The sequence below is a fragment of the Rhinichthys klamathensis genome, unplaced genomic scaffold (genome assembly GCF_029890125.1).
Source record: "Rhinichthys klamathensis goyatoka isolate OS25496 unplaced genomic scaffold, OSU_Roscu_1.1 h1tg000237l_1, whole genome shotgun sequence".
Lineage (NCBI taxonomy): Eukaryota > Metazoa > Chordata > Actinopteri > Cypriniformes > Leuciscidae > Rhinichthys > Rhinichthys klamathensis.
This window is the reverse complement of record NW_026606760.1, coordinates 109,993-134,676: the sequence shown is the minus strand read 5'-3', so window position 1 is coordinate 134,676 and position 24,684 is coordinate 109,993. Positions and strand designations below refer to the sequence as shown.

Sequence of the window (24,684 nt, the reverse complement as noted above, 5' to 3'; positions counted from 1 at the left end):
TTCAACCACATTTGAAGGTAGTTGAAAACACATGTGCCATGTGTATTTCATTGGTAAGGTAAATGCTAATCCGTTCTGATGATACCCAGACAACACTGAAGTACCGCCCACTCACCTGTCAATCACTCACTGCACAAAAACAAGGGTTTATACTTTGGCAGTTATCTGTGGCTTTAAAAGAAATAACTGTCTGATTGAAAATCTGGAAAAGTACATATACATACATGCACAAGACTTCTCTGGTAAATAGCACAGATTATGTAAAGCACACGTGTCATTGAGTTATTATGGGTATTCCAATTCCAACACTTGTTAATCGGACAAGTCGGCATAGTTATATCTCAAAATGGCCAAATGTCTTCTGATTAATGTCTGCTTTCAATCACCCAGCCACTCTTTTGTTTATGACAGTGGTCTCTAGCATAGCAACTTGAATAAACACTCATTCCTTAGCGTGCTATTGACAGATAACACGTACGTCTAAACTCAAACTGCTAACATGTACGCCTAAACTTCATCCTGCCTCAGATTTGCCATTGCAGGATGAAAGACAAACAACAGCAGGAAAACAAACTGCAATTACAGATGAAACTACTGCAAACAATATATATATAAAAACTGAGAAACAGCACTGAACACAGAGCATGTTGTTTGTGTCAGTTTTGATGAGCATTCTCCTGAAGTCTGGCCTGACATCATCTTCTAGCTATTTCCAATTCCTGTCACGATATGATCTGGAATGATGTCTGACTCTGATTGTAGTCTGAGGTGGAGCAGAAAAACATCTGATGTGAAAATGAGGCAAATCATCAGAGACAAAAAAAAAACGCTCTCAAAGCAAAGCTAGTCATTTTTGCAATCATTGCAATTTGTCTGTCAAGTATGTGACTGGAAAGAATGAATTACCCTTAGAATATTTTATGATGTTCCTGTGAAAATGTGGGTTTGATATTCCTAGTGAGGCTCGTTTAACATGATGCTTTTGTCAAATTACTGGACTTCATCACCTCAAACTGAGAGCCGGGGTAAGAAATGCTTTATGACGGAGCAAAAGAACCCAGATAATAACCACTTGTGCATTTCAAAGAGAGAAAGGTTTTTGCTGCCCAGGGAAAAATAATATTCAGAGGTGTCTCTTTCATTGCAAAATGAGTTCTCAGATGTTTCTCCTAAAATTCCTTAAGAAAGACAGACACAAATTAGACTATTGTTGACATTAGGCTTATTATTGTGGATAGTATAACTAATTAATTTGCTCTTAAAGGAATCTGAATAAATATTTGAGATATCTGAATTTGGATTGCAGGTGTTGTCTTTAAAGATGACACACCTTTGGAACATTTTAGATTACTGGGATCTTTTTCTCAGGATATAAATCTTCATTTCAACTACAATTTAAACTGAATTGCAAAATGAATGACTTAGGTTTCTCGAGAACTTCCACCATCTGCCATTGGTCGGCCAAAAAGATAGCACGGCCCCAAAACAACGCCATTGGTTGAGGACCTTAAACAAACAGAGCAATGTTTTGATAACGCCAGGAAAATAACCATCAAATGGATATAGAGTGGTGCAGGGATGACTTATATTTGTAGGCCAACCTGTAATTAGCATCGCCCTGGTTTCCTCGACAAAAACCCGATAGCAATTTTCTATTGACTTTCGGATTACTGCAGAAAATAAACTCTGTGATCAACAAAAGCTTATTACACATTTTGTTCATCGTGATAATCTTCACAAATTAACACAACTTTTATGAATTTGATTTTGAAGCATAAATACAATCGGCAGAAGTCAAAAGCTAAAGGTAGGCCTATAAACGATCTACATCACAGTTGCATGACTTCAACGTTACCACCACTAAGCTTCCGACAACTCTTTCAGTCTTTGTTAAAAACATTTTCAGTTATAATAGTTTCCAAGAGCACGATTCTAAACACAACAAGGCTGTAAAAGCGGACTATTGAGCAGATGAGTTCACCTGTTTGATGTTATGACGTTTAATGTCCCTGACAACCTCTATTGTCCCATTTAGCCACTTAATAATAGCAACCACCTTTTACAAGACAAGTAAAAGCTTTAAGGGTATTACTGATGTATATGATAAAATAAAACATGAAAATATCTTGAGCTTGTGTTCACTACAGACCTTTCAAGCTTTTAACCAAAAACCCATTCAAAAAACCCACTGACTTCAGGACGATGGAACCGGAAGTGCTGAAATGCAACTTGTTTCCGAGTTTTGGCCTATAAAAAAGATGTCATCCCTGCACCACTCTATTATGCTGGGATATGAGAAATTATAATGATGTTTTATTAACAAAGTTCGGGAGGAGCATGTTCAGATAATTAACACGAGTGGAGAGCATTCAGCAATCAATGATAAGCGGTGTATATAAATTCAGCAGTCTCACCTCAATCCATTGACAGTTTAGCATCATCCCTCCACCACCCCTTCTCCACTCTTCTAGTCCTAACCATTTACATAGGGGGGAGTACTCTGGGTTCGGGCCGACAGCACGGACAGCACGCCAAATACGCATTCAACTTTACTCCCTCTAATTGTATGTAAGTGTGAACTCGTGAAATAACATTTAAAGCTTGAATCTACATTATTAAAAAAACGTGTAATGTAAATAAAGATGTTTCTAGCAGGTTTATCGAGTATAAGTGAAGACAGAATCTGGTTCTGGTTAAGTAGCTGGGAGCTCGAACAGCTCTGGAGTGACATGTCAACCTATCAGGACCTATTTTTACCTGGAGTGCATGAAAGCGCGTGAGGGAGATGCACTCCATCTGACTTGTGGAGAGTGGCTGAGGAAAAGGGCAGGAGAATGATAAGGACTTTGGAAACATTGTGGGTGATACTCATTCCTCCCCTCCCTGATGGTGATTTACCGCGTTTCCAAATGCCCAGCAGTGAAGAAAAATGGAGGGGAGAAGGGTGTGTAACTGTGCATCACTCACAAACACACCTACCCACCCAAGAATGTCACAGTGTGTATAATTATCACATATGCCGGATCCAGCGGGGAGGACTTTCCAAACAATGATAACCACACAGCACTGCAGCAGGAGGGCATTTACAGTTCATCACAATATAGCTCTATTATTTATCCAGGTTTCATTCCATCTAAACACTGTTTCATCTAACACACCCGACTTCAATAATATGTTTCTCATGATTTTAAAGACATTTTGATTCAAAATAATTGTTTTTGTAACTTTCGTTTTTGTTTATTTGTTTCCGTAAATACATGTAAATTGACTAGAGCAAATATCTCCTCCCATAAACTTTGCGTCTGAAAGGGAAACTCCAACAATATACCCCTGTCCTACAAAAATACTCCTACAAAAATAACCCAGTCCACGCCTTTTCAGCGCTAATTTTTCACACCGTATCTTTAGTAAATCCTGACAGTAGTTTTTAACGGCAAAAGAGGACAAAACAGTATTAGTATACAGTATTCCCTTAGTATTCAGCACTGATGCTGACATGAACAAAGCATGATGATCATGTGATCCAGCATTATTTGAGTTCTAAAAAAACATCTTGAGCTTCAATGGAGGAAAGGAACAACAACAACGGCAGCAAATCTGTGGTGTCCATGTTTTGAACCCTTCTGTAAATGACATTTAATATGACAGAAATGTAACGTGATGCAGAGCCTTGAGTGCATCACCCTCCCTCTGGTCCCCCCACAACAGCTGTTGTGCTTATCAGCATTCACATGAAGCCTGCAAGAGTGTGTTTAACATTGAAGACAGCAAAAGTGCAGAACCTGCAACCTCCATGCGCTGCTCGCTTAGATGATATATGACCTGTGCCAGTGTACTCTAATTTCTCCTCTGAATTTTGCACACGTTATATTTGCCAGCCACTTTTATCTAAAGTAATGTGCAGTGGATTCAAAGCATACTTTTTTTTAGAATGCTAGTGGAATACTTACTGAATACTGTGCAAAATATACTTTATATTGGCTACTTTTAGTATGTAAAAAAAAAAACTTGAAAAGTGAGCCAAGAAAGAGTTAATCATTCATAACACTGGAAGGTCAAATTAAGTGCATTGCATTATGGGATACAGCACTCTGGACTGCATATTGGACATTTTAGCAAATGTAGTAGATCATTGAGGTATTGCATGCAGATATTTAGCATGTTTAGCACAATATATAAGTATATAGCTTACCTATACTACAGAAATACTGTAAAAAATTATACTAGGGCACAATGCACAGTGCGTATAATCCCCTTAATCATGATAAAAACACTGGTCATTATCGGAAAATTAGCAAAAATCACTGCATGACTTCTAATTTTCAACATATTTTAACACAATGTAGTCACTAATAAATTTACTTTTTGGTATTTAAAAAAAAGATTAATATGACTAATAGTGTATGTGTTTGTGAATTATGAATAGACTTTCTAGGGAGCTGAGATGCAAATTAGCTTGTGCTACAATACATGCAATCTTTGCAATTTTATTCATCTTTCAGCTAAGAACAAATAAACTCAAGTGACATTTTACATGACATTCATTATGGAGAGCGCAATAAGAAGTGTTGTTTTTGCTAACTAAAACTATCAAAAATGTTGATTAAAATAAAGCTGAAATAAAGTAAAATATAAATGATAATTAATAACAAAATAATTAGTAATGTTAAACAACATAAAACTAATGAAAATGACAAATGCACATAAAATTACTGAAATGTAAACTAAAATAGAAAAATAAAAGCTAAATCAAAATAGTAATAAATACTATAATACTATCTAAATAATACTAAAATAACATTGATATAGAGTCTGCTACCAATAAAATAGCTGTTCTGTAAAAGAAGTTGCTGACAATTTAGTGACAATACTAAATCAAATTTATGGTAAACGGGTACTACAGACCGTTGTAAATATCTTAAAGTGATTCAATGGCGCCATGGTTTACGAGGCTCATATGGCGCATGTGCCATCTTCTCTGGTTTAGTGATAATTAAACAGAAATATCTGACAGAACAATGCAATCGACCAATTAGAATCAAGCATTCCAAAGAGCTGTGTGACTGCAAACTTAGCTGAAAAACACGAGATGAAGTTTGGCTGGTTGACAGACACCATCCTGTCGAGTGGTTTCAGAGCACAGGCACTTCGACTGACTGTATTTTTGGAGACTTTGCCATGGCCCCTGACACAGTGTACAGGGGAGGGTCTTCAGACCACTGAGAGTGCATGTAAATAAAAACAAGCATCTAAAAGAAGCCTGTCTGGAAATGAATAAAATAAACCCGCACCGCTTTACCTCTACAGCAGAAGCAAAAACACGTTAAAGCAAGCTGGGTTGGTGCTTTTTTAGACTCCCATTGAGTAACGTGCTGCTCCGTCAACCCAGTCCGAAAGTTCCTCGGGGACCCAGTTGCATCCATCTCCAGCCCTTTTCCGAGTCCCTGTTTTCCAAATCTAAAACCATCCAGGCTTTTCATAGCTCACAGTGTATCCACCCAGGTCAGATTAGAAATGGCAAAACAAAACAAACCCTGGAAGTTTGCTTTGAGTTTTTCAAGAAGAGTTTGTTTTCCAAGGGTGCATGAGAATGCCCTGGAGAAAGAGCGAAGGGGATGTTTCTCGTGGTCACTAACAGCGGCCCAGTGAGACGCTGGCACTGGCAGCCGGCAGGCCATCGTGCCCCAGTCACACAAGTAACGAGGAAGGTCAACCTCAAACATTTTCCCATGAGCTTGCTGTGCCATTCTACACACAAACGTCCAAAACTCGAGAGCCGCTGCCGTCACTGACGGTCCCTCGAGGGACCCGGCGAGGGCTCACGATGGAAAGAAAGAAAGGACTTGCTAGCCTCTCAGACAGCTCTAAATTCCTCACTCCACAAAGATGGCACCCATAGGACCGCTCACTGACCTGAGAATAATTAGAGAGGTGGGGAAGAGTGTGTGATGAGTCCAGAGATGCAAATCAGCTCCTTTTAAGTACGAAAAATCGCATGTGTAATGTGTGTCGGACATGAGCAGTTTCCCGCCCCATTTATTCTGACAAATAAATGGACGTGTTCTCTGATTTCACAGATATCCCGCCGCTAACTTTTGGTTCCATGAAAGTTCCTAGGCAACAGGGAAAATATTGTCACAAATTGTCCTCCCTTGACACCAACACTGCTTACCAAATGTATTAATAGACAGATTGTGAACACAGGCGAAGACTTGGAGAAAGGTGAACTGTAATCATACGTCTGTCCATTTTTTTTAATTAACCTAGAGATACTGGTAAATGTAATACTGACCATGAGTCATGCACTTGAATGATGGCTCATTAATAACATACAAATGGCTTTGTAATCACTAAAATGTCTATATTGTAAAATAATAATAATATAAATACTACTACTAATAATAATAATAATTATTAACATATTTAGTTTACCAATACTCAATATTTACAAAAAAATAACAACACCCATTCATCAGTCATGATATAATTGTATTATTATATATTATTATTACATTTTTATTTTACCAAACCTCAAGTTCTCTTTACAAGAAAATTACATTCATACATCAGTCACTCACATATCTATATTATATAACACATTATATCAATTATTTTATATACTACTATTACCGCTTTTTTTAGACACTAATTATTTTTGCTCTTTATTTGTGAATTCATTTGCACATTCAAACTTGATAAAATAACATATAATTTAAATCAGTGGTTCTCAAAGTGTGGGGCGCAGGTCAGGGCAGGAGATCAACAGAATAAAATTAATTTAAAAAAAAAGAAATCAGCCATCGCAAGTGCGTGAATAGCAGTTGGCGCTCTGCCTTTATAAAGCGGCACTGAATGCCAATTCCACTGAATCATTCTTCTTCAGACCGTTGACTTATTGTCATCGTCTGAACAAGCCAGACATAGAAGTTGCTTGCCATAGAGTTCAGCGTAAGATGACGTAGGCTACAAGAAGCTGAGTTTGTTAGGTGCTGTTGAAAGAGCTCACTGCAGCCACTGATTATATATTGTTCATCCAAAGCATCACTGAAATATATTCTCTCTTACTGATTTCAATGATTCAATGACATTACACAGTGAAACTATTGCAGGTGTTTTTCATTGCATGTTTTTCAATTTATAAATCTCTCCATTTTTGTAAATTTTAGTGAAATTACTTAGTAGTCAGAGGTGGTGGTAGTGAAGGGGTGCCAGATTTTGTAATGATTTAAAGGGGGGCTACACCAAAAAAGTTTGAGAACCACATACATCTTGCAATTGCTACAAGAGGACCACAATCCCTCCAAGATTTTGCGTGCATGGATTTGTCTAGAGGACTTCAGGCCCTCTGGTGACGTGCTAAACCCAGGTTGACACAAGCAGTCTGCTGTGATCTGCGGTGAGCAATTTTTAGAGCCAAGCAGAGCTCTGATTAAACAAACATCCCGTTTTTCACAAGCAAGTACTGAAGCCACATCTTAATGCCTGCAGGACAGGTTAGTTTACACTAGGTTGTAAACTAACCTCTTGGGTTCCCATTTGAAGCAGTTAAGCTGAAGCTCTAAATGCAAGTAACATCAGTCTAGTTGTGTTTTGGCAGCACGGAGGGCACTGATTTACTGGCTAAGACTATCTCAGTTAAACATCTCCCCATCTCCGTCCACAAGCGATATAAATCCCAGCCCTTAGGGGATGTGGATGACTTTACCTGATGTTCAAGAAATTGGACTAAAAAAGCAAGGCTGTCAGTTAAACGTGTTAATTTAGTGCCATTAAAGGGGTCATGACATGGATTTTTTCCCCTTGAGGTTTTATAATTTATTTATTCCCATTTATAATGTTAATAAAGTTTTTTGTTAAAAAAAATATACATGTGGAAAAACAATTATTTTTAACTTTCATTCTGATCCTTGTCAGTAAATGGCCACTGTTATGATTGGCTAACGTCACTACATAGGAAACAGTATCAACGCCCAGTGTTTTGAAAACATTATTTATATAAAAACCGTCATTTACAGACAAAGCAATGAAATCACTTACGGTTTGTGATTCAGCTGCTGTCAGATCCAATACAGTTGGCTACTTCATCGGTCCACAAAAGTTTTTTTGTGAACTCTCCATTAGACTGTGCCTTGCTGACAAAACAAAATCCTCTGAACAAACATATAATCTGGCGTGATGTGGGACGCCATTAAAAAAGAACATCCACTTGTTTTCAACGTTGGGATCCTTCTGAAGTCTGTACAGGGACTAATGAGCTGTTTAAACTGGATGTGTCAAAGCAAACGTCTTTCACTCTTCCATTTGTCCCGTTGACAGACTCAAGTGAGTGGAGCATTTTAGTGAACTGAACACGTATCTGTTTACAGTATCCAGTGTAGACAGCATCATTGATTATAATGGGTTCTATTTACATTTGACACAACACTCACATCCAATGTAAGCAAATGCCAGCTGTTAAGTGACTGAATGCCAGTGGGCGGGGCCTATGGTGCGACAATTTATAACTAATTGTTTATGTCTTGCTCTGGAGGCAGGCATATGCAAATGTATTGCCAGTGATACATCACAGGTCACCCAATATCAAAATGAGCTGTTTTTGGAACTTCCTTAAATAAATGCTTTGTTTATAATAAGGACATTTTAAACTATGAAACTTGCAGGATGTTTTCATGGTACAAAGACGTCTTATAAGTCAGAAAATCACAATAATGTAACAGTATACTCCTTGAATTATCTCAATCTTGCTGTGATTTCCAACAACACAACAGAAATTCTTATCACAACTGACGCAACGTTATTCAATAAATAGTACCAATTGAGGTGCGATTTAATCTGTCAAACCTTGAAATGATTTGAATGCTCTTGGATGGTTTAGAAGTCATTTGAATCACATAAATGAGAGCAGCTCCAGTGGAAGGCCGGATGGCACACAACTCCCATGTTGGTGCACTGACACTGTATGGTGATGAGTCTACAGTGAACTGTGAAAATTGAAGGGTACCTGATATAATACTGATCTACAGTTGCTCCAAATAGTATTTGGACACTTATGCCAGAGATAACAATGTCATTGCATGAAAAAAAAAATCCAATCAAGTGGCATTTTAAAGGAAAATAGCACGCGCACAACCACTAAAATTAGCCTTGATATTTGTAGTGGATTAAAAAAAAAAGGTTAAAAGTCATCACAAAAATTGCTGCCATTTAGATTTATGTTTATTATTTAGTGCAATGACATTTTTAAGTGTGAGCTAAGTGTCCAAATACTTTATGGATAAATCATTTTACACAATATTTACCCAAAATTCACTCAAAAATATTTGAAAACAGAAAAAGGATGGCGATAGATTTGTGAATTAATACAAGGGGGAACAGACTTCTGATAATTGGTTAAACAGGCATGGTTATCAGTCCAATAATCGGCCTGGTCTAATCTCTGGTTTATCAATACTTTCATCTGTGTTCACAATGTTCAGTGAATTTAACACTCACCTATTCAACTTATGAACAAGTCCAAAGTCATGGAGGTAGACACCGCTACAGTCGCTTGAACAATAACAACACCTAAACTACATAAATTCAGGAAATTCACCCGTCTTGTTTCATTTACACTGCGTAAACATGCTTCCATTACATCCGCCACCAGCAGAGCTCTTCCGACCGGCTTCCAAAAGCACCAAAACATCAAGTCAAATGATCTAGAACAAATGCAAGTGATCTTTAGAGATAACCGAGCAAATATATACAGTATTCGCTCCTTTCAACAGCTCCTTCTGAAAGCATTTATATACTTTCAAACAACCATTGAACCACACACAAAGAATTGTGGGATATCATAGGCAGTGAAGGACACATATACCACTTTCAAAAACCAACCAGATGAAGGCATCTCAGTGGAAAGGAAAAACCTCAGAAACAAGTTACTATTCAGAGTAGAAGGATGTGGGTGTCACCATTTGCAACTGTATTTCTCCATTGGCTCTAATAGGCTTTTGGCTCTTTTAACTGACAGGCGAGAGTGTTGCATTTTTTCTTCCATTCATTACTTTACAAGTGTCCCTCTCATCCTACTCAGAATAGAGAACAATGCATACTAAAGCAATTTGATAAATGGCAATTATTGTGTTACTGCTATTTCACCCTGCTCATCATATTAATACGCTGTCTGATTAGTTTACCTTTGATGTGTAACTAGTTTAGGAGTTAATTGGTCAAAGGCACGGTGACTGTCTCATTCATTTACCAGATTAACCCATCAGTTTATAATTTTATGACAAGATATTTTTAAATCAATGGAATCAAGCCTCTGTTTTTTAATGATTTATCCCGAAATGTTGTTTGCAGTCTGTATTTTCAGGGACATTATGCTTAAAAAAAAAAAAATTCTTTTAGAAACGAGAGAGAGATGTCAGGGGACGTGTTCGTGAGGTCAATGGTTTGAAAGCTAAATGTCCCGGAAGAGGGATACATAATGTGCCTATGGGTTAATAAGGCAAGGCTATGACTGACATATTTTTCATTAACTTCCTAAATGTTGCTGGCTATGATGAGGAACTATGGGCCAAGATTTCCTCTGACTTATTCCATAGTGACAGACACCAGATACCATACTGTTTGTTCTCAAAACACAGATTATAGAGGACTGATTCTGGTATGCAAACCTTATTAGTGATGAGTCATGTGATACAGATTGCATCCAAGTCTCATAGGACAAATTAGCACAATCTAGATTCTTATACGTATAAAAAGCTCAAAGGACCTCAACATATAATCACTTCTGGCAAAGAACATGTTGATTTAAAAAGTAAAAGATACAGAGGCCTAACAGGCTGATTCACAGTGGTTTCAGGCAATAAGTGTGCATCATTTATGAGAGTAAAAATCTACTCTTCAGCTCATACATTCTGCACGGTTTGGCTTTAAGGTAAACTGAATGTTTGTATTATATTAATACACTACCGTTCAAAAGTTTGGGGTCTGTAAGATTTGTTATGCTTTTGAAATATATCAATTCTGCTCACCAAGGCAGCATTTATTTGATCAAAAATACAGTAATATTGTGAAATATTATTATTTTGGAATGCAGCATCATTACTCCAGTCTTCAGTGTCACATGATCCTTTAAAAATCATTCTAATATGCTGATTTGCTGCTCAAGAAACATTTCTTCTTATTATTAGCAATAATAATCATGATAGATTTTTTTCTGAATTCTTTGATGAATATAAAGTTCAAAAGAACATCATTTATTTGAGATAAAAATATATATTTTTAACATTATAAATGTCTGTACTGTTAGTTATAGTTTAACACATCCTCTCTGAAAAAAAGCATTAATTTCTTTCAAAAAACTAAATCTTACTGAAACCAAAATGTGTATTTTGCACATGTTATTCTTTACCTTAATACATTTCATTAAAAAAAAACTTTTTATACTCAAGTTATATATTGTGTGTGCCCCCTTTCAAGAAGACTGGCAGCTGTTTTGTGTTACAAACAAATTTCATGCAGGTTTCATAACCAAAATCACTCATGATCTTCAGTATTCAAAGCCATACCATGCAGGCAGTCCTGCATTCCAACTATACAGAATCAAATATTTGCTCTTATAGGTGATTTTTCCACTAGCTAACTGAGGCTACTAATCTCAAATGTGACGAGTTAATTCAATTGACGTCCTCTGTGCTTTGTTATGAACTTCTATTAGCTTGCAAGAGTAAGATGTCAGCTCTGAAAAATGTGAAATACTCCATTGTTTTCCCTTGACATTACGATAGTATCTGCAAAAAATGCAATCTGATAGGTTCTGTTTCATACTTTACTAATTTAGTCTTCAGTCTCTACGACAGCTCCCTTCACTCTTCCCAAAACACTCTTCTTGCTTATTCACAATGATAAGATTGAAAAAGCGCCATAAAAAGATAGTGAAGGTCTCATGTAGGAGATACAACAATTGATTATCTATTTATAATACAAAGCTACCATAACTCATGTAGACCTGGTTTCATACAGGGTTTAGATTAAGCCAGGATTAGGCCTTAGTTCAATTAGGGCATTTAAGTAGCTTTTATAAACGTGCCTAGAAAAAAACATTATTGGTGTACATCTTGAGACAAAACAATGGCACTGACATATTTGGATGGAAATATGTGGAAAAAAAAATAGAAAAAAGCAACATAATGAGAGTGACATTTGGTGCACTAGTCCTTAGCATAACCAGCAAGTTATGCCAAAAAGTACCAAATAGGCCAAAAATCTTCACAGAAACTTACCAGTACTAAATAAGCATAACCCAGTCTGGACCAATAAGGAAATTCAGCGGAGAAAGGAAACAAAAGAGATGATGGTTGGTTGAATCACGCTGATTCATTTGGTCTGTTTGATAGTAAACGTTAGCTCATTAAAGCTGTCCATGTGATGGACTGCAGATGTCATGTAAAACTGCACAATGGGATGTTACTCACTGCAAACAAATGGTAGGGTAAGACTCATTTCCAGAGCCTTGTCTGCAAGTTAAAATCTGCTATTCCCATGCAGGCCTCCCAGCAGGCTGTTATTGGAGTTAGCAAGAAGAGGAACCTCAAGGGGAACATCAGAGGTAAAAAACATACCATGAAACCCCCAAGAGATAACAAGAGTCACACACACACACATCCCAGGATATTTGAAAAGCCAAGAACTCAGAAAGTCCCTCATGCAAAATCAGTACAGATCTGTTCCAAAACCAGTTGAGTGCTACGCAGTAGCATACATATGTTTTTATCATTAACAAAAAGTATGAAAGATCATTTTCGGTAATTGAAAAAGTTGAAATAAAATAGTATCATTAGATAAAAAACTTAAACGAAAATTAGAAATGTTGCCTTGGAACTAACTGAAATAAGATGAAGTTGAAGTATTAAAACTGCTAAAACAAAAATTTAAATTTAAAGCTAAATAAAAATGACAAAAACACAAAAAATATTAATTCATAAATAAACAGGCATCATAATAGGCATATTGGCACACTTCTGACAAAAAGTTTTGTCAACTTTCAGTCAAATTCTAAAGGCATCATCAAATGAAGGCAGTAATGCACTGCAACAAGCTCAGTAATAGAACAGGAACCTGTTGAAAATCAGTTTTATACTGAGTCAGGCCCGATTGTCTTTAATCTTTTTCTGTCTAAATAAAAAAAAAAAAAAAAAAAAAAAAATCCACACAAAGCGGAGAAAACGTTAAATATAAACATATTTGTAATTCATTCAATAACAAAAATTAGCTTAGCAACATGTTGGCACCAAACTGTACTTATTTTGTACTTAAGTATTAATGTACTTAAGTATTAAAAGTAAAAAGTACTGATTGATGAATGTTTATTAATTTTGCAATTTTATATACTCCATCCTACTGCTTAAACTATGATTGGGGGGGGGGGGGGGGGGGGGGGGGATGGCTTAATAGATTATGCAAATGCAATCCAATTCACAAATGAATCATTCTGTGTTTTTTGCAAGGCAATTTAACAGGTTAACTGAAAAGATACAGCTTGTTCACGAATCGGACCCTGCTATCACGTGATGATTTCTTCAGTTCAAAATAGCGAGGAGCAGCTAGCCTAGAAATCTAGACGCACGCACCCTAGCGGCAGCACAAATTATTTTGCAGCAAAGTGTGGTCTAGCAACTCTCCATAGACTTTTGAGCTGGAAAAAACAAAAACTGGTCCGGCCAATCAGATCGTGTATAGAGTTGGTGGGCGGGCTTAACATAATGACGGCAGAGTTATGACGGTTCCGCGTGATTTCCATCGGTGATTTCCCTCTGCTTGAAAACAAAGAAGATGCTGCTGGCGAACAGCGGTCTTTCGAATCGGCTTTGGCCGCGACTCTGGAGGACTTGGAGTTAAGAGAACGTCACTTAAGTCATTCCTAAAAAAGGAAGATGTGTTCAGAGTTTTGACAACCGGATACGGCAAAAGTTTAATATACCAACTAGCCGGTTCACTGGTGGAAAAACGCATGGGACTCACACAGCCACAGCCGTTCGTTGCTCTGGTTGGTTGTAGCGCTATCCTATTTCGTGCCGAGGGATATTGAAAGACAACAGTTTATCCCGCCCCTCGGATTGAGGTATGCCAATTGTGAGTTCCCAGACCTAACATCTTGATGTAGGTCTGGCTTGCCAGGCTAAGGAGCAGTATATAGTGGAGTAAAAAGTACGATATTATGCTTTGGAATGTAGTTAAGTAAAAGTAAAAGTTTCCCAAAATAAAAATACTCTGATAAAAGCACTTTGTTACTGTCCACCACTGCTGAAATCAATTGAGCTTCGTGTGAGAACTGCTATTTGAATGACTATTTGCTGTCTATGTCGAGACTGAGTTCCAAATCAGTCACTTATGAGGTCGCATATCAGGTAGGGCCTAATATCTGTGAGTACTATGTACACAGGTAGCTTGCCAGGTTTGGATCAAAGCCAGTATCTCCTAATCCTCAAGAACGGCAAAAATGTAAACCCGCTTTAAGACTGCTAAACTGATGTGCCTGACAAAAGTATGCAAAAGAACCTGTTGCACATCTGCTTCCATTTTACATGCAAAAAAACGATTAGCAACCTGCTTGAAATAACGGAGCAATGCAATGAACCACAGCTTAATGTTCTGCCTCTAACGTCTGTGTAACCACATTAGACGGGGGCATTTAGCGAAGGGTATTTTGCTTCCATTCCTTTGAAACACGCTGTGGCTGATTACAGAGCAAAAGCAGATAAGGTTGAAAGTGCCCCTGAGAATCAAAGTCACACTTTCGATGCACTATTTGCTCACAGCTTTGCTCAAAAGAACTCAGTTAGTTTTGTTTATGTTCCGCCTTAGTCTCAGATGTTTCTCCTGCACTTCTACCGAAGAGAAATAAAGCTAAATGGGAAAATTGTTGTTGTACAGCAAGAGTATACAATTATGGATAGCTCAAATAAATTAGACCTGTATTGTCCATACTGAGATCTCTTATTTTTGATTGGTATATTGACAAGATCTCTTTTAAAACTCAAGAAGAGACATTTCTCAGATGAAACATCTAAAAAGAAGCAGAGTTCTCCATTTGATCCCATCGCTCTTTAGAAACATGTATGCTAAAGCGCCACAGATGCCAACTTTCTTCAAAGTTACAAGTATAAACACAAACTTTGCAACTTCGAAAACAGAGTTTCCAGACAAACTCAATCGCAAAAGATAACAATTTAACTGGAGCGAGGAAGCCGCAGCTGAATCCCTTACCTGAAGATGGGTCTATGGAGAAGCTTTCTTTTGATGGTCACATACTCATCCATTTAAGAGCACGAGTCAAGTGAGTGTGAGGCTTCAGTCAGACTGTCCCCAGCTGCTCCTCACATCGCTGTGTGCACTCTGCCCGATCCAGCCTCCCTCTCTTCTTTCTTTCTCACTGACGGCCCAGTGCAAAAGGCCACGGAGGCCACATCACAGAAAACACCAAACGGTAAACTTGGAGAGAGCCAGGCACCCTGCACCAGAGTTGAACTCTTCACGGTGGCTTTTATCTCGCTGTCCCTCATGCGAAAACGCTTCCTCAACGCCTGCCTCCTCTCCCTTATACAGCCACTCTCCCTTCCAGAAAAGCTGTCGAGCACGCAAATTAACATTGGCGGACAGGGTCTGGTCAAAAAAGGGGCTGGACCCATGTCAGAAAACAGTAATTATATCACAATCTGGCTTGTGTTTAGTGTGATGTGTGGACAAAGTTATGCGATTCAGATCGAGGTGTGCGTTTTAAAGCGGCCGTGTCATGTTGAATCCGACTTTCCTTCATCTTTTGCAAATATACTGTAACTTTTAACCTCAAAACACCTTCTTAAGATGACAAAATGGATGAGCTTCTAAAACTTTCTGGTGTCAGATGAATACATTCTGAACACATGAAACATACACATTTACATCTCAACAACCGTGATTTGTATTGGGAAATGTTATCTTCACGTGGAAAGACAAACTGATTTGAAGCTTGTTGCATCACGGACTGGTTAGGACACAGTCAGGGTCAGGGAGAGAGTGGAAAATTGTCATGGAAAACTAAATACTGACTGTTTTTGGCACTGTAAAAACGTTGCTAACATTATAAGTGGACCTCAGGGAGAACATAAAATGATAAGAGGAGAAGAAAGATATGACCTCTTCAGGGGAGGCTCTCGTGCTTTAATCAAAAGGAACTTGGCTCTTCATAGCTGGAGCGGCGCGGAGAAACGACGCCTTGACCGTCAGGATATTCAAGAAAGAGGATGTCAATCTCAGAGACTAACGGCATGGACACAGATGGAGACGCGTCAAAAAGAGAAAACAATCATATCTGTGCGTTCTCTTTCAACTGTTCAAAATATGTAGTATTAAAAAAAAAAGCTACAGCGGTGCGTATTACACTCTTAGAAATAAAGGTTATTTATTGGCATTGCGTTCCGTGAAGAACCTTCTACATTCACAGAATATTTCCATTGCACAAAAGGTTCTTTTCACACTAATAAAAAGTTGTTTGAAAACTGTTGTTTGAACACTTCATATAAAGTGTTCATATAAAACACTTTATATGAAGACCATGCTAATAATAAATGATAGCCCCATTTACACTTATTTAAGTAAGTATTACTATTCTATATATTTTTAAAGACTGATTAAGACATACTGCATTATAAGAACAGTTATAGTTACATTTATATTATTTTTTTAATTACTTATAAGTCATGCATTTGCTTTTTGTGTGCATGCTCATAATCCATTACACACTGATTTATAATATAAAAATATATAAAACATAAAATAGATCCAGAGACACTTGTTTGCTGTACCAATTAGTTATCAATTATGTCTTTAATGGCCAATGTTTCTATTCGAGGTCATGGATGGTCATTTTTTTATTGCGGTTTGGAATAATACTTTAAAAAATATTGTTGCAGTGTCACTGTTTTGCTAGTATCTAACATTAAAAAGATTTTTTTTTTAATTCCACTGTTTTTATTAATTATTTCTGTATTGTCACTCACAATAAGTATGTATATATAAGAAAACAACACGGCTATTTATAACAATATACTCACTTATTTTACAGAAATAAATCTGAAATACTATAATATAATTACATTATAGCAATGGAGGTTGAATCTTTATGAATACATTCATGTAACTATCCGACTGACTAATTAATACTTATTATAAATCAGTGTATAATGGATTATGAGCATGTGCATTGAATGAAATGCATGACTTATAAGTTATTATAAAGATAATATAAATGTAACTATAACTGTTCTTAATATGCAGTAAAAGTCTTAATGAGTCTTTATAAATGTATTTATAAAATAGTAATTCTTACTTATAAATAAGTATAAATGGAGCTATAATTCATTATAAGCTTGGACTTCATAGAAAGTGTTACTGAACACTTTTTGGGAGCCCAAAATGGGTCTTCCATTGCATTGCTGCAAAAAATAAATAAATAATAATAATTAAATAATAATAATAATAAATTAAACCTTTATTTTTAAGAGTGTAGGTCTGCTTCGTTAATACATGACAAATTCAACGACAAACTCAAAAAACGGCCTGTAAAATCCAGACGTCACATAAAAATGGTGCAGTGGAGAGAAAGACTGAAGCGTCCTAATAAGGAGGTGAAGGCAAAAATATGAAGACTAGGACAAGGTGAAATACTAGCCCAAATACAATTATATCCTGTCAAATTATCATGATTAAAATTAAATAAATAAATAAAAATAGATTGTCAGCCTGCCCTACACTAATAAAAATATGTAGCACTGGGTTAAAAGTGGTAAAACGTCATATAGATTAATGTAAATGTGCACTTTAATGTAGGAAATTCCACATAAAGTCAGCATTACTCACACATAAACAAATCCCAGTTCTTTCAGGTAATCCAGAAATCATCCAGGCTCGGATACAGATGGAGCATACACTGATAAAAAAAACTTGTAGGATTTACTTGATAAAATCATTGTAACAATTTGCACTCACTTTTTCTAAGTAAATTTTACTGCTGTGATATCAGGTAAATCTTACTTGCCAGTATCAAGTAAAATGTACTTAACTCTAAATGTAACATTTGTGAAGACATTAAGTAAATGTTACTTAATTATATTTAACTTAGCAGGTTGTATTTATTAAAAGTAATTAAGTAAATTTAAACTTGATGTTTTGAAAATATCAAGTACATTTTATAAATCTGTAATATTTACTGTTATGAAGTAATTAAGTAGATTTTATAATGTCTGTACATTTCACATTTTGAATTACTTAGTTTAATGAATTTATATTACTTACTATTATTATGTAAATGTTGCTTTTTTTAAGTGTTACCAAATAAATGTAATACTTTTCTCTGCATCAAATACTTTTATTACAAATCACAATAAAATACAATACAGTTGAACAGTTTATTATGTCAAGATTCACAATAAACCATTAAATTAGTAATCTTCACATCAACTGATTAGTAGTTAAGGTACATTCAGTAACCTCTCTGATAATTTACAATAACTATGACATAAATAAAATGACAATAAAGTACACAATAAAAATGACACAACTTGCCCTGACTGTTCAGTTTGAATATGTTCTCTATACAAATGTGTGCGAAGAGCACCCCAAACTTTAAATGAACAAGGACAGTCTGAGTACAAGCAGGGCAGTGATCAGCCTTGACCAGTGTGTACATGTTTCAATCTATAATGTTTTAAGAGGGTCTAAACGGTTTGATGACCTGAAACTGCAAATTGTCAAGACCATCTCATAACATAAGAGGCCTACTGTTTCTCCCTAATACACCTGTGTTGAAACGCGTCAATCTCTCTTCCTCCCTCAGTAGGCTAGTTGCACGTGGCCGGCATGTTGGATTTCCGCATCAGCGAGTGTGCGTTTAGACATTTCCGGTTTCGCTTTACACCCGGTGCAGGGAGCCGGAGAAAGCCGAAAATGATCTCTTATGGTTATAGAATCAATTATATCCCTTAAAATACTACTAAGATATATATTACTATCACACGGGCAAAGGGCAATTAAATGCACGGATGCTAGGGGTGTAACGATACACAAACCTGACGGTTCGGTTCGTCCCACGGTTTTGAGGTCTCGGTTCGGTTCGGTTCGGTTCATTTCGGTGGGGTGGGGGGGGTTTAGAAAGCTAAAATTGCTTTTATTTTTTATTAAACAGTGCTTTAATGAACAAATTGTGTCCTTGTCTTTAAATTAATTCAATTACAAGTAAACGTTTCTCAAGGATAACAAAATTATCTGCTAATGCTGTAAACTACAGCCCTTACTTGCACATTACTATAACATTAAAGCTTAACAACAGAGCCTAGACTTTTAGCCTAAATGATATAATAATAATCAACACTCAAATAACAAATTGTATGAAAACATGTAAACTGCACATAAGGCAATTTTTGCATTAACATGTTTTACTCTAATTTGTTATTGTTATATAATAATTTACACAGTTGCTGTTATTTTCATGACAACTATTTTAAACATACATTAAATAATCAAGATATCATAAACAGGTTAAGTAAAATATATTATATAGGCTAATATATAGCATTTATTTAGTGAAAGAGTTAGCAAACCAGCAAGCTGTGGACACTGAATGACTTGCCTGAGGTAAATATAAAGCTATGTGAAAAACTAAGCCTTTTATTGACGTATTTCCGCTGTTGAAACACTGATTGAGTGTTTACACGAGTTATGATGGCTTTCAGTAAGTATACTGTATCTTTCAACATACCTTCGGGTGTCCATTCATGTTTATTCTGTAACTGAGGAAGAGATGATCGCGCTCCGCGCTGCCGCATGCATACAGTGATATCTGTCACGCCACATCTAAGAGCGCCAAAACGGCATTTATTGTTTGCATTTCGTGATCAAATAGACACCATTTGAAAGATTACACCTTGCTTATTATCAAAAGTAACAAAACACTGAGCTTATTGCGATTATATGTGGTTAATGGTGGTTAGGCAACAGCCCTGTATTCGTTGTGTACACATAACACATGAGGTGCAATGAGCCGGGGCTGGGCGGGGCAGCAGGGGGCGGGGCGTGTTCGGTTCGCCATGAGAGTATCGCGATACGTATCGTGGGTGGTGTAACGCGGTTTTTCGGTTCGGTTCAAATATCGTTACACCCCTAACGGATGCAAAGTCAGATTAATGAATGAAATACAACTGTTCACGAACAGAAGAGTGTCTTGGACTCATGCGGCATACGCAATGAGAATTATGCCTTCTGTAAATATAGAGTTACAACTACGATTAGAGTTGTTTGCATACAATACGGAGTGAACAATCTTCTGTTCGTGAACAGTTGTATTTCATTCATTAATCTGACTTTGCATCCGTGCATTTAATTGCCATTTGCTCGTGTGATAGTTATAAATATCTTAGTAGTATTTTAAGGGATATAATTGATTCTATAACTATAAGAGATCATTTTCGGCTTTCTCCGGCTCCCTGCACTGGGCGTAAAGCGAAACCGAAAATGTCTAACCGCACACTCGCTAATGCGGAAATCCAACATGGCGGCCACGTGCAACTAGCCTGTTGTCCACTGTATTGGTTCCTCCTGAGAACACCTGTACCCTGTAAAAGAACAGACACAATTTGTGATGTTTAAATAATACTTTAAAAGTTAATGGCAAATGTATTTACAATTTAGCCTAACTTTGTCATACTCATATTCTAGTCAGATTGTGAGTCTGATACTGCTCCATAGGGCTTTGATTATGAGGCGTGTCTTAACTGAACCAGGAAAAAAAAAACTCTGCACTCAATTGGATAGACCTACAACCAATCAGAGCAACGCAGTAAGTGACGTACTGTATGTTGAGCGACGCAGTTGTCAAACTGCACACACTCTGGAAAAGGTATTAAAAAATTAATGAGTGTTAACGATCTTTGCCGGTGTTGCAAAAATAATTTAAGGATTCGCGGAGTACTTGCAAACACGAAAAGCATTTTTGAAAGAAATACGTTTGATGACGTGATGATTACGGAACTGCAGATCATCTGTCCATCATCGTATAAAGCCCGCCCTGGCAATTTGATTGGCCCAACGATTTCTGAACCGGTCATAATTACTGCTCAATGGATCGAGTCCAGACCGAACTTCCCAACCAAAAAATGTTGTATTTACAATTAATTTTACATTACACAATAAAGAACAGGGAAAAATAATAGCAGCAATATTATAGTAGGCTATTGTTACAAAGATTTCTACTTGCCTGTTTGAAACCAATGTTGCCGCGTCAGACCAGTCACTGATATCACAATGCACTGCTGTTCTGTTCTGTTACCTGTTGAGAGAAACAAATTGTTGCATTGAGTTTTCATTTACATTGTGTTTTAATGCCTTTTAATACAGCATTGAGTTTGTTGTGACGAGTTTGAACCTGACAATTGTCATGGCAACGAGGCGAGGGGCTTGTCGTTAGCCCAACATCACTTTAGCCGTGAAATATAGCTGTGGTCTAAAGTTAGGTTTTAAAAACATTACATTTTATTTTCATTAAAAATGTGACCGGACCGTTACCATCTAGCTCGCTAAAATAAAATGGCTGACATCATACAGGCACTTGCTGCTATCCAAGTTCACCTGCTGATACTGCATTTTTCCAAACTGTCCTTCGGTGCAGACTAACGTTAGCTTTGATAAATTAACGTTACTTGCTGCGAAATTTTCAGTGGATATAAAAACGACTAACGTTAGATGCTTTTAAATAAGGCTAACATTACCTAGAGGACACGCACACACAGCCAGCAGGTTAACGTTAACGTTACATCGATTTCCTTACAGAACGCGTAACATGACAGTTTGAGCTTAATCACAGCCAGCTAACATTAAATTACTCTGAAGTTAACCAGACTGGGTGACTTGTTCTCCAAAAACGCTTCTAACTAAATTTAATCCCCTCTATTTTTGACTAACCACCAGTCTCAACTTTGTAGAAGTAGATAATGGCGGTGCTTAGCTAACGTTAACGTTATTGTGATTAAAACTCACGTTCAGTTAATTTTGAACCGTAACGGCTATGCAATAATCATCAAACCATCAAAATGAACACATAGTTGTTATCATAAAATATAGAATAGAAAAGTCTAAACTTACCGAAAATAAGTCAGCCATGTAAAAGCGACATCCCAAACCGACCGTCTCTGCCACAACTGAACAAGCGGGATCTTGTAGTAAAAAAAAAAAAAAAAAAAAAACGCGCGCGGATTCAAACGCACTTTGCTTTTCAGATTAAAATTTACTTAGTATTTTTAGGTGAATGTGGTGTGACTATAAAGCATTAAATAGTATTTGTAAATATATAATAATATGTACTCTTTCTTCTCAGTTAAGTTATTACATAAATAAATAGTGTAAATTTTACTTAAAAAATTATAGTTCCAACTTAATCTTGATTTTACAATGTATAAATTACATGAATTAATGTAATAGATTTTACCATACCACAAAGTAGGGTGAGCTTGCATAGTGCAGCTTTCAATACACAGCAGCAGGAGTTGGTTGGGCTTGATGTGCCGAGACAGCTTGTACACGACCCAAAACCTGTCTGGCCTCACGTGGTAAGAGGCTGTAATCCTATACCTGGAAGACAATAGGGGAGGGAAGAGGACTAACAAACCAACTCCAAAACATTCCCCCAAAGGTGGGGGTTAGGCGTGGGACCAGCTACTCCACCCTGTAAAAAGCCTTCAGCTACGGGAACATCGACGAAAATCAGAAAATCCTCAAGCCTTGGGAAAGAAGCCTCTGCAGCGAACCAAGCTAAAGAAAATATGACGACGTGCATGGAAAACCGTAAGGAGACTGTACGTTTGAAGCGGCTTCTGACCTCAAAGCGACCCACCACCTTAGCGACATGGAATGTGAGGACCATGTATGCTGGTGGAAAGGCAGCAGTGATAGCAGAGGAGATGAGGAGGTACGGGATATCCCTCCTTGGTCTGGGAGAAACCAGGTGGCTCCAGTCAGGGCAGGTCAAGCTGACGAGTGGAGAGACCATACTCTACTCAGGACATCCCAGTGACTCTGCACCACACACAGAAGGAGTAGCATTTATGCTGTCCAAGGAAGCACAAAGGGCCCTTCTCAGCTGGGAACCTATCAACTCACGGATTATCACTGCTAAATTTCAAACCACCCACAAGAAAATAAACCTCCAAGTGGTACAATGCTACGCCCCCACCAACGACACAGATGATGAAATAAAGGATCAATTTTACAATCAACTTAACACTATTATACAGGCCAGGAAAAGGAAGGACGTCATGATCTTGATGGGGGACATGAATGCAAAGATAGGGGGCAATAACAACGGCTTTGAGACAGTAATGGGAAGAGAAGGACTAGGGACCATGAATGAGAATGGAGAGAGGTTTGCAGCAGCTTGTGCAGACAACAACTTGGTCATTGGTGGGTCAGTATTTCAATACAAGAACATCCATAAAGCCACCTGGGTGTCTGCTGACCACACCACAGAAAACCAGATAGACCACATCTGCATAAGTCAGAAATTTAGACACTCTCTGCTGGATGTCAGAGTCAGAAGAGGAGCAGACGCAGGATCTGACCACCACCTCCTCACAGCAAAGATCCAGCTGAAGTTAAAATGCATCAAGCATAGGGAAGAAAGGGTCAAACTCAACACACAGCAATTTCAAGATATAGGTACATCTGAACTATACAAAGTGGCACTACACAATCGGTACCAAGCCCTAGAAATAGAAACCCCAAGTAAAGTGGAAGAAATATGGAAAGGTCTGAAAACCTTGTGGAAAGACACATGTAAAGAAGTAGTAGGGAGGAGGAAGTCAGGCAACAAGCCCTGGATATCCAGTGATACAGATAGCAAAGTGAATGAGAGGAGGAAGAAAAAAAAGAGGCAGTAAACAGAAGTAAAACCAGAGCGACCAAGGCGGCAGCACAGAAAGAATATGCAATAGCAAATAAAGAAGTGAAAAGAAGTGCAAGGAGAGACAAAAAGAAATTTATTGAGGATCTAGCACAACAGGCAGAAGAAGCAGCAGGAAAGAACAACCTGAAAGACCTATACCTAACTACAAGAAAGCTTACAGGCAAATTCAGACACGCACAGGCACACATTAAAAACTCACAGGGTGTACTCCTCATAACCAAGGAAGACCAGGTGAAGAGATGGACTGAACACTTCAGAGACCTGCTCAACAGGCAGCCTCCTCAACTGACTGCAGATATTACAATTGCCCCAAACCCATTGGAGATTAACTGCAATCCCCCCACCAAGATGGAGATTAGAAAAGCCATTAAGGCCTTGAAAGGAGGGAAAGCAGAGGGACCAGACGGGATTCCAGCAGAAGCTCTTAAAGCCGACACTGAAACCTCCACCAACATGCTTCACCAGCTCATGAAAATCATCTGGGAGGAAGAAAATGTCCCAGCTGACTGGAAAGATGGCTACATCGTGAAAATCCCCAAGAAAGGAGACCTCCGGCAGTGCAAAAACTACAGAGGTATAATGCTCCTCTCAACACCTGGGAAGGTGCTCAACCATATCCTGCTCAAGAGGCTCCAGAAGGGGGTCGATGAGAAACTGAGGGAAAACCAGGCTGGCTTCAGGAACAACAGATCCTGTGGAGACCAAAT

The 24,684-nt window shown here is 37.6% G+C and overlaps 1 protein-coding gene across 3 annotated transcripts in view; it reads right to left on the bottom strand.

Annotated features, from left to right (window-relative positions):
- Positions 1–24,684, bottom strand: part of pde1a (phosphodiesterase 1A, calmodulin-dependent) — a 91,855-nt gene that overhangs the window by 28,826 nt on the left and 38,345 nt on the right. The window contains exon 1 of one of the 3 annotated variants that reach the window (XM_056265647.1): positions 15,256–15,517. The exons of the other annotated variants lie outside the window; for them this stretch is intronic. Coding sequence (XP_056121622.1) covers positions 15,256–15,308 — 53 coding nt within the window. The 5' untranslated portion in view covers positions 15,309–15,517. Of the gene's footprint in view, positions 1–15,255; positions 15,518–24,684 lie in introns of those variants that run through there. 3 annotated transcript variants of the gene reach the window in all.